At 36.5% G+C, this 10814-nt stretch overlaps 1 protein-coding gene across 3 annotated transcripts in view; it reads right to left on the reverse strand.

Annotated features, from left to right (window-relative positions):
* The window catches only part of RFTN2 (raftlin family member 2), a 32453-nt gene extending 23129 nt beyond the window's left edge, over positions 1-9324 (reverse strand). Inside the window, exons 1-4 of one of the 3 annotated variants that reach the window (XM_069022078.1) lie at positions 9250-9324; positions 8659-8863; positions 3614-3797; positions 1587-1698 (exon numbers count right to left, since the gene is read on the reverse strand). In XM_069022078.1, the coding sequence (XP_068878179.1) occupies positions 1587-1698; positions 3614-3797; positions 8659-8797 (435 nt within the window). In that variant the 5' untranslated portion in view covers positions 8798-8863; positions 9250-9324. Of the gene's footprint in view, positions 1-1586; positions 1699-3613; positions 3798-8658; positions 9098-9249 lie in introns of those variants that run through there. The other 2 variants (XM_069022080.1, XM_069022079.1) reach the window with 2 other exon arrangements.
* Positions 9325-10814: the final 1490 nt, after the last annotated feature.

Below are 10814 nucleotides of genomic sequence, written 5' to 3' on the forward strand. Positions count from 1 at the left end.
CTAAAAATAACAACCTCCAGAACTATAGAAATATCTGTCTTGTGCTGTGAGTCATTACCCCCTGGTTCCCTTGGGGGCTACTCAGCTTCATTATTACTGAAGACAAGTAGAGTGCACGAGCAGAGAAAGGAGGGAGCTAGAAGCAAATTAAAATCCTCTTAGCTCTTTCAGCGAGTGATGTCTTTTTCTCTGCACTGAAGTCTCAACATACAACTGTAACATCTGTGCTACCTGTGAGATGTGTCTGTTCTTGAAGGCATTTTTTCTTCCTGGGTTAAGGAGTGCTGCCATTTAGGAAGGTGACCCCACTGACATCTTGTGCTACAAGCTCCCCTGTGAAGTAAAGTCTTCCCAGGTAAATAGAAAAGGCTCAGCTCAGAAAGAAGACATCACTTGGGAAGTACTGGATTAAGTGAGGACAGAGAGGGAAGGATCTTTATTCAGTTTACTCACAAACTACTAATCAGCAGAGTGAGTAAAAATCAAACAACTGATGGTACTGAATCCCTTTTTAGTATCATGATAGTCACACTTCAGTCTATCTACTGCCATTATTTATGTACAACAGTGATACAATATGCCAATCACTGTGATTATATATACAGAGCTGCTGCTTCAAGGACAACCAAGACAGTTTTAAATTTAACAAGCAACAGAGAAAAACAGGCAATATGATAATGTTTTTGCTGAAACACCACAAAGTCTTATTGTTTCATATCTTTAAAAAAAAGTACTAAGATTTAACTGGATTAATTGCTCTGTCTTTTTAAAACTGAGAGCATTTTAAAATCAAATTATTCTCACATACTAGTTCTGTAACAGATATGCTTCCAAGACTCCATCACTGCTCATTTGAAGTGTTTTTCCTTCTAATCTTTGTCTGGTACACTACACCAACCTGGAAATAGGTATCTATATTATACATGCACAATGTAATCTCATTTTAAATTTGAAACACCTGACAAAGTCAAAACAAGCCATTTAGAAAACATAAGCAACTCTTGAAATTTCGAAGATCATTAAAGATCTCCAATATGCTTTTTCTCCTACTACCCTCCTTGGCAACTAATGTAAAAGATATCACTAACTCTTGTAATAACAATAGCTTCCTGTTTCAGCAAGTCTTCAATTTTGCAGAGGAAGTTAAACACAAAAAGAACCAGAACTATAACTTGCATTCCAGTAGAAGTTTACTTTAACTATACAATGTTTTCAAAAGCTGTGCCAAATAAATACCTAGTATAGTTCCTATAAATGCTGTCCTTTTTGTTAAAGAATGAAAAAGCCATTCTTCCTAGGTACTTAACTCAGAAAAGCATAAAACTTCACATATCATACAAGCATTTTATAAAGAGTGACTGAACTTGGGCCTGATTCTGCTTTCAGTGGTGTAAGCAGCCAGACTTCCAAAGCTTTACAGGGATACTCAGTCCTACGTTACAAAAAGTAACTCTTTTCTCATTTTGAGAACAGTTTTGTAGCTTCTATAAAATAAACACAAAACTAAAACCACAACCACTAAATGTAACTTACATGTATCAAAGAAATAAATATCTGAAGAAAAGTTGGAAAAAAACTCCCATTACCTTTTCTAGCAGTTCTTTCACTACTTCATTTGTCAGTGTTTCATATGTTAAAGGACATTCCTCAATCACCAGCCTGGGGTGCCTTTGTCCTCTGGGTGCTGCATGCTTCTGGCTAGAACACAGAAAGAAAGCATTCTTTGTCAGGAGTTTGCTGCAAACTTGAGCAAATGCTTGCATATAGAATTCTTTTCTTTTGGAATAGTTATGAATGAAATACTGACAATGCTTCTTCATACTTTTTAGAACTCAGTGGGTTTTGGTGTTTTGTTCTACTTCTTCCACAAAGTGGCAGGTACTGTGTGTTTCAATGCTAGGATAAGAATACTAATATTTAACTGGATTTTCATTTGAAGACCATGCAGAGAGATACTTTGGAAACTGAGCTTTACTGACAAACAGCTCTGTCTTTATAATAAATAAATGCAAAGATCTATGATGATGCAAAATGCACCAATTTTAACTATAAATTTAGTAAGCACAAAGCTGGTTCAGTTTTGTAGAAAACACGCTATGAACAGAAATGGTGCTTTTACACTGTTAACATCCTGCTGCTTAGTTTTTGTAACTAAAGCAGAGCTGCAGCTGTTAAATGAAACATTACATGCAAATACTATAAATACAATGCAAAAACACTTACTGGGGGCTAAATAATGTTTAAATCTCTCATATTTAAGCTGACAAACTTCTTAAAGTTATAGTACTGTACTCATGTTTTATCTAAAGCCAGATGTGCTATTAGTCAGACAATATTTAGTGTATGCCAATAACATAATAGGATTTAATTTGATGCTTCCTTCATATAATCATTTCATTTAGAAAAGAATGTCAATGAGACACATTCAAATATAAAAGGTTACTTTCCAAGCAGTAGTTGGAGAAGGTATATTTGCCTACAGCAACACCAAACTTGGTACATATAGCACCGGGAAGGAAACTGGAACCTACACCAGTTTCACGTGTAGGCTACAGAGACTCATCCTTCACCCATTCAAGGGCCTAAAGAGTCAAACAACAACATCCAAAGGATGCCACATCTACAGGAACAAGGCAAATTGTGGGAGCTGCATGCTGGCAGTGCCAGCTCTTGGAAGCCTCAGCTCCAGAGCAAGCATTTTGCTCTCTTACTCAACCTTTTGCCCATATGAACAGCATTCACCTTGTTTGCAGATGAACTTACAAAGGTTAAGTTGTATGAGCAGTAAATACTCTGGACCAGGCTTGTTCAATCAAAAGGTTTAAGAATTTCTCTCAAATGAATGTTTTATGAAAGCATTATGGGAGTGGCAGTGAGGCAGCTTCCAATTCACACCCTTCCAATCCTCAAATGAAGGCAAGAACCTTTGTGCATCACATAAGGACTCAGGAGAGAAGGGGAAGCCTGACTGCTTTTAATGCAGTAAGAAATCCACTTTTCTAGTTACTCAAAATAAAAACAAAAGGTTATCTTCTTTGCATTCCAAGGAACTAATGGTAACATTGTTTTGTACATCTTCTTTAGGGTCACAAGGTGATTACAATGCATTAAAACAGGAATAATAAACAAGACCATGGATCTGGAAGAAAAATGAGCTCTTGCCTCTCCCTCAGTGTCAAAACCAAGCTTTTCTATGATCCCTGATCCAGAATAATTATTTCCTTCTTAAGAAAAAACCCCAAACTATCCCTGACAAATTAATTCACAAACTATGTAATTTTCCCCTGGGAAGAGACAAAAGTTTTGAAAACCAAGAAAAAGCAGACATGAGTTAGTTTAAAGCAGCTTATTACTCTCCTAGTATTTTGATTAATCTTTTATTTGCTGCAAGTTCTAAGACAGAGGATATTACATTTTGGATTTTTGTTAGGACATTTACTAAGGCAAAACAAAAATTATTAGCCTGTTGTGTACTTAGTAATGTTTTTAAATAATGCTAACTTACTAATCTGAGGTGCTCATTTCAAATTGATAATAAGCTATACATGTTGAGCAATTCACTTACAAATGGCTTAAGTAAAGAATCAGTGTATTCAAATTATTTCACTGTTACCTTAGTTTTAATCGTGAAAGTACCACTCGATACATGTGACTTGCAGGGAAACTCCTTCTCCGTCCAATTGGCAGCATAATGGGATGAACAGCTCCTACAACATATCCTTTGCTGTAGTAGTCTTCCACCCGAGGTGCTATATCCAGCACAGAACTGATCTTGATAACTTCTGGATTAGAGGAGGCTAAAAAGCATTGAAAGCAGAAGAGAAGCACATGATACTGAGTACGTCCCTAAAATGAACTCCCCCCAAATCTTTAAGTAAACCACACAAAACCTATCCCCAGGCATTTATTAAAAAACTACAGTTCATTTATACAAGGAAAAGCAGACTTACAGATGATTCAACACTATTCAACTACTTCAAGTACCTATTTTTACAACTTAGTGTGATCTATTTTTAACATACTTGGCAACATTTTCTGCTCAATCTAGGTCTGCCAAGCTGATTTAAAAGCTATGTTAACATCTAAACACACAATAGGGCTGAACTTAAAGCAACTATTTTGTCTATGAAAACCTTCAACATACTGAAGCAGTATCTCTCAACCCCAGTTGTGAGGTAAATTCCCATGTAACAGATTTAAGCCTACAACAATTATTTGTTTCCATTAATTTTTTTCCCCCCTTAGAAGTGATCTGTGGAGTATCAGTTGACATTTTGACAGTCCCAGTTCCTTTTTCCAACAGACATATATCACCTAAGTAAGCTTGTGGTGTTGCTGATTTCTAAGGAGGGTCTCTCTCAGCACGTGCAGGCATTTTGCATCAATAGGCAGCACCTGGACAATACACTGCTGTTAGGGAAAACTACAGAGATAAAGGGAAAACTTATTGGAGAACCTTTTTTTGAATGCTCCACAGCTTTTCCAGAGAGAAAAGGAAGATTCTACATTGGTAAGAGATGATATATTCTGCTACAGTCAGTCTGATGGGTCAGTAATTCCTGTTCCTCTCAAGTACAACTGGAACTGTAAATGCTCTCAGAAAGCAGGAAATCAATACTCATACACAAACAGTAGCAGAAGAGTAATTATGCCAGCACAGATTTGCCAAAGCTTTAATCCTTTGCAGTTATGAGCTCTGATAACAAAACAGCTCGGCTTGAAATCTGCTGGTCTACTGGTGACCTCTGCTCCAAGCAGCCTCCTTGTCTGTATTCTGATGGGTCCCCCTTTGCAGGACTTCCCATGAATTAAGACCAGTGCTTATCTGCATTAAAGGATGCCTCAATCAAATTTAAGTGACCTCGTGACACTTTTTCCAAGACACAAACAACCTTAATGTGCTGCCCTGAACATTCCCTTTCCAACCATACAACTAAAAATAATGAAATACACTAATTCTCCTTTGATTCTGTAATTTTAAAAGTATATAAAAATAGTAGGTGCAATTACATAAATCTCTCATCACTTTGCTGAGTTAATTTCATGTTCCTACCTTCTCTTGTCTACCTATACTATAGTGCAGGTTGGCAATCAGCAAGGAATTTCAGGACCTAAGACACAGCAAGTCACAAAGTTTGTCTATCCTACTGTTTTAAACAATCATCAACTGGAGATATGACTCTTTAGTTAGCTCAAATGTTTTATTCTAATAAACTGAATTAGAACTCCTCTGGTTCATGAGTGGTGTTCTGTAAATCCTCTCTATACTGCTTTCCCACAATAAAATGAGGATATTGACATACATACACTTATGGAGGGCTTTGAAAAAAAGACCACAAAAAACCCACAAACCATCAGAAACTAATATTTTACAACACTCAAATGCTTTTTAATACCAATTTCTGCTAAAGGGACTTTGCTTGTCACTGTAAGAGCCTTAACAGAAAAGCCAGCAAGAGGAACCAGAATAATTTATACTGTAGGAAATGCATACTACCAAAAATTATCACCAACATACACACTGATGGTTTATTGCTGATAACCAGCAAATTCAACATATTAAACTAAACTGTCAGTCATTCTCAGTCATAAGAACAGGGCTGTTGCACTTTTTAAGTAGACAGTATATCACAGCTCCCCTTTTGTAAACAGATATCTTGCCCTTAGTAATACCTCCATCCCATGATTCCACTCATTGAAAATCCAGGAGACACATGTATTGAGAAATAACTGCTCCATAGCCCACAAGCCAAAAAAGCAGGAATGATGCAATAGGATCATGACTTCACTGATTTTACGAATTTCTTTAACCCTTTTTCATTAAAAAAAAAAATTCCTTTCTGATGTGCTCTCAACAGGTAGCCAAAATACCGTAGCGATAGCAACTCCAGCCAACTTTCTAGCTGCATAGTAAGCCTCAGATGCAGGATACTGATGATGACAAAACAGCTATTTCATACTTATTCATATTGGTACTCAGAGTGACAAGAACTTGACAGCACATCACCTTAGTAGGCTGCATCAGTATTTATTTTTCTCCCTAATAGGAGGGTTGTGGATAAAGCACAAGCATTCTGCTTAGTAGAAATATATAAACTATCGCTACTTTCTGGGTAAACTGACTTAAAAGAATAACAGCTGTTTTTGTTATTGGGATATGCCTCATGACTGAGACCTTGGAATTTACAGTCACTGACAGACACTTAAAACTATACTTCAGAGTCCACTGATCCCTTTTCTTTGTACTATTCAGTTCTACCAAAAGATTGGCTGCAATTTTCTTGTTTGGGATTCTCCTGATGGAGATCATCCTCCATGGAACTCAAAGCTAATTTTTACAGTAGGGATGGGAGCATTTTGGGGACCAGGAGGAGAGAAGCCAAGGTTCAGTGCACAGCTAATAACTAGTTAAGATGCACAGGGACTGCAGCCAGCAAATTTAGACTGCAGCCAGCAAATTTAGACTGCAGCATGGTTGACCTAATCTGCATCATGGCTTGGGAGAAGATCACGACTGCTGAAAGTTTTCCCAGCAGGCTCATTTCAACTTCACATTGCATATACCTGATAAAGCACAGAATAAAGCATATTGAATTCAAGTAACACATTTATGCTTGCTATACTTTTATCTTGATGCAGGACATAGTGTTTTACTTGATGCAAGATCCAGTGGCAAGAAATCACTTGGGCACACAAATCTATGTAGGAGAAGACCTTGCTCTGGAAAGTGGCACAGCAGAAAGAGTGCCATAAAGATATGGCACAACTTGACAGCAGAGCAAAAACTTTGGTCTGCAGTGATAAAGGGGGTCTCACTTTCATTTAGCCAAAGGATATTCAAATAGCAACAAGTACATGAGCAAATTGATTGAAATAGAAGAAAAAAAGACAAAAGCTCAATATATTGTCTACAGTGCTTTAGCCAATTCCCACATTTCAGAAACAATCAGAATTTAAAAATGCCTCCAAGACAGTACATATACACAACCATGTTTTATTTCTGTATTCATCTTAGCTCTAAAAAAGAGAGACTTCAAAGAAAAAATATTTTAAGGTCATATACATGCATAGCTAGAACCATTCAACAGAAAGATACCTGTGTTTACAAATCCCCTTACTTCCAGTGAGAAACCTAAAGAAGAGTTAGGCTGTTATCTGGAACTGTTATTTAATGTTCGTTATTCCACTGAAGTGAAGCAATTCTGGATATCAGATAAAACAGGAGAAATTTAATCTTTACTGCTGTACTGCTAGGTTATTAAAACAGAGATACACCTTTATTTGCACTTTTTTAATGGGCTTTTACTTAAAAAGTCACAACCTCCTTTACAACAAATAATTTATATAACACTTCTAGAAACTGCAACTTGAAAACACAGCAAAACTATCCAGAACAGAGGCTATTTAAGAACATTTTGGAAGCTGAAGAGCATTTAAAATTTATCCTTTCTATCAGTGGATTAATAGGTAATCCATGTACGCCTTAGGCAGCCTAGCTCTATTTCCAACGTCTTACCACTATTACTTAGTCATTAGTTTTGTTTCCTCAAAAGGAACAAGCCAGTAAGAAACTTTTTGTGTAAATAAACAGAACAGAGTTACATTCTGCTACATTATAGTACTGGCAATCTATCTTCTATTAGTATCTTGCAGTTTTTTAAAAAAAAAGACTCCTGTATTTTAGATAAAAGTATTATAAGAGTTAAAACTAATCAGAAGCCAAGTTTTGTTTATGAAAAAGTTCCTGTAATTGCAGTAAGACCTGCACTTACACTGTCTCCCTTTATCCAACCCTTCCAGTAACAGCATTTACTTCAAATCCCTGTTATTAAGCATTTCCAGTAGATTGGGTTGTTACAAAATGCAAGTTACTATAAAGTGACTGTAAAACTGAGCTGTCTGTTCTCTGAGGGCAGCCATCTGGGCTTGTTTATGTTTTCAACTTTGTGGAACAGGGAGTTGCTCTGTTAGAGATGGGACACCCTCGGGAAGGAAGTATCCCACAGAGCACTGTCTGCCTCTAGCTATGCATACAGATTCTGTTTCATTTCAGTCACAATTTCAAAAGACTATTCAACAACTACAAGTAAAGCATTTGGAAAAAATAGTAAGCTGAAACTCAGACTCTTACAGAAACATCTACCAAGAGACTGTGGTGGGCGTAAGAGGGGAAGTTACTCCTAATATACAACTAAGGAACAGGCTTACTTCTGCATAAAGTAACAAGGACAATGACAGCCTGTTTTCGGAAGTTGAGTGCATTTAAAAGATTGTTATTCAATTAAGGCTCAGGCACAGTGTATTTTCTGAACCGTCACACTGAATTCAGACAACCATTATTCAAAGTGAGTACGGATGGCAGTATCTGACTCCCAGGAAACTAGGAAAAATCTCTAACAGCTTTTAGCCAGCTTCCTTAAAGAGGACAGTTGTATAGTTTAGAGGGTTTGGTTGTTAAAAATACTTCAGCAGTTTCCATTGTAATTTTATACAAGTAAGAACCTTCGTCATGATTTGTGTTTCAAAATAAAAGTCTTACATTTTGGCTAGCTTTGATAAAAGTGCCTAAGATTTACTGTAAGTCAAACAAGACAAAACTAAGTTAAATCCTGTTCCTTCTCATTTCAAAATAGTAAAGATACAGCATAAAAAAAATACCTTCTACAGTAAAATCCAGCAATACATATTCATAAGCAGAATCCGTCTTTGTTTCAACTTGTGGTCTCTTCAGTGTAGAAAAGATTTTTCCAGGGCTGCTATCATCTGGGTCTTCCAGCTTTCTCAGTCCGCACCCCATGGCAAGATCTGCAAATGATTAAGTCGCAGGAAAAGGTGGGGGGAGCAGCAAGATCTGTCGCTCTTACTACAGGAAAAAAAAAGGAACCAAATAATTCCCCTTGATTTTTTCTATTATCTGTAAATCCAAATAGAGAAAAAGTCCAGTTCCCAAACCAAAAAGCAAAGGTACTTTCCATTCATTTTTAATATAGAAGCAGTAAGCTCGTGATGATTTCAAGCTACAAACTTGGTTAAGAGCAGGCTTGATTTTGCAGCAACATTAGAGCTGCTCCAAACTAGCAGAGATTTTCCATGCCACGTCAATTTACAGCCAGCCCCTATCAGTGCTCTCTTGCAGAGGACACCAATAGTGCTTTGTTTGTCCTTCTAGACTGACCGGGTGAGGGGGGGCAAGGGGGGAAGAAGAACTGAAAAAGAAAGTTAGCGAAAAACTTGTCTGTCATTACTTACCTCCAGAAGTTCCCAACAGCAGTAGAAAGTCAGAGAGAAAAAAAGCAAGTTAGTCAGAATGAAAGAATGAGAAAAGAGCCTCAACATGGTTGGAGACAAAAATCACTTCCAGAAAGGAAGTCAGCTTCAAGAGGAAATTGCTTCTGGCATCTCAAAGGGTAGAAAGGCAAATGAAAAGCTGTTTGGTCCTTATTTTAGATTTCAGAGTTGGCTCCTATTTCCTTTCTACAGGGACTTTATTTCAGAGAAAAAAAACACCAACACAGTATAATAGCATAAAAATATGTAGTAATTTCTTATCCAGAAAAATCAGTAAGAATCTTCATCATGAAAATTAACTTATGTAACTGGTTTTGAAAAAAAACCAAAAAAAATTACACTGAAATATTCCTCATTTCAAATGGGAAAGACTTTTTCAACACTATATATGAATAAAGTTACAAAACTTCGTTTTCCATTACTCCTGGATATTGAACAAACAAAACCTTTTTCTCCTCTGTTAAACTGACCTTAGTTGGTACAGCCACAGACTTTCAACACTGCTTTCTATGTAAACTTTTCTTTAGGTCCTAAAAATTCAGTATAATTTTAAGAGCTCTCAATACTCTTCTATTAACTATTGCAAGTCACTTGTAACTGTATTATACCTGATGCAGGCCACAATAATGCATGGCAAAAAAAAAAAGGAACACAGTTATTTTCTAAGGCTCTGCTACTCCCAGGACAAACTGTTAGAAATTTGTCTTTTTCTTTTGACATTGCATCTAAAGAAATTAAAGAGTCATCCAGAGAAAACCAAAGATTCATAACACCATTTTAGATTATATGAACTGCACATTTAAATTCAAAAGCCTTTTCTGCTTTTTTCTCACTGAAATAAATATACCTTATTAATAATGCTAATATTTTCTATAATAAATAGCACCAAGTTAGGCATTAACTATTTGTGGGTTTCTGTTCTACTGCAAGCAAAGTGATCAAACTTTTTATTTAAGCAACTTACCAGGAATGGTAAGTCTAGAAACTACAACCCTTTGAAATACGTATAGATTGAAGTCATTTAATTCTGGAAAAAAAATTTAAAAATCACTTAGTGCAGAGACTAGAACTGAAGCTGTCATTATAATTGCTGTTATTATTTAAAACAAGCTCCTAAGTGCTGAAACAGAAAGGAAGTCCTCAAGTGTTGTCTTCTTGATTAAAACCTAGGAAAACGTATCAAATACGCAGAATTCTTCATCTTCCTGCATGTCCTCTTACACAGAAATTGCTCCCAAACACTACTTTTTTTTCATTAAAGGTTATCCCTGAACTGCTGCCATATCAGCCATACATATAAACTGCCCACTCAACCCTGAGAATCCTGCTGCTTCATTCTACACATCCCTTAAGATTCATTGTAACTGCTTGTATAAAGCCATAGCATGACTAAGATAGCTACAACTAAAACAGCTTTTTGCAGCACTACTCCAGTTGCTAGCAGGCTGCTTTTTTATCTTTATTTAACTTAAAATAGCTACATTTTTAGTGAGGCCATTTTGAACTCTTCATGACAAGGCTTACAC

The sequence above is a fragment of the Aphelocoma coerulescens genome, chromosome 7 (genome assembly GCF_041296385.1).
Source record: "Aphelocoma coerulescens isolate FSJ_1873_10779 chromosome 7, UR_Acoe_1.0, whole genome shotgun sequence".
Taxonomy (NCBI): domain Eukaryota; kingdom Metazoa; phylum Chordata; class Aves; order Passeriformes; family Corvidae; genus Aphelocoma; species Aphelocoma coerulescens.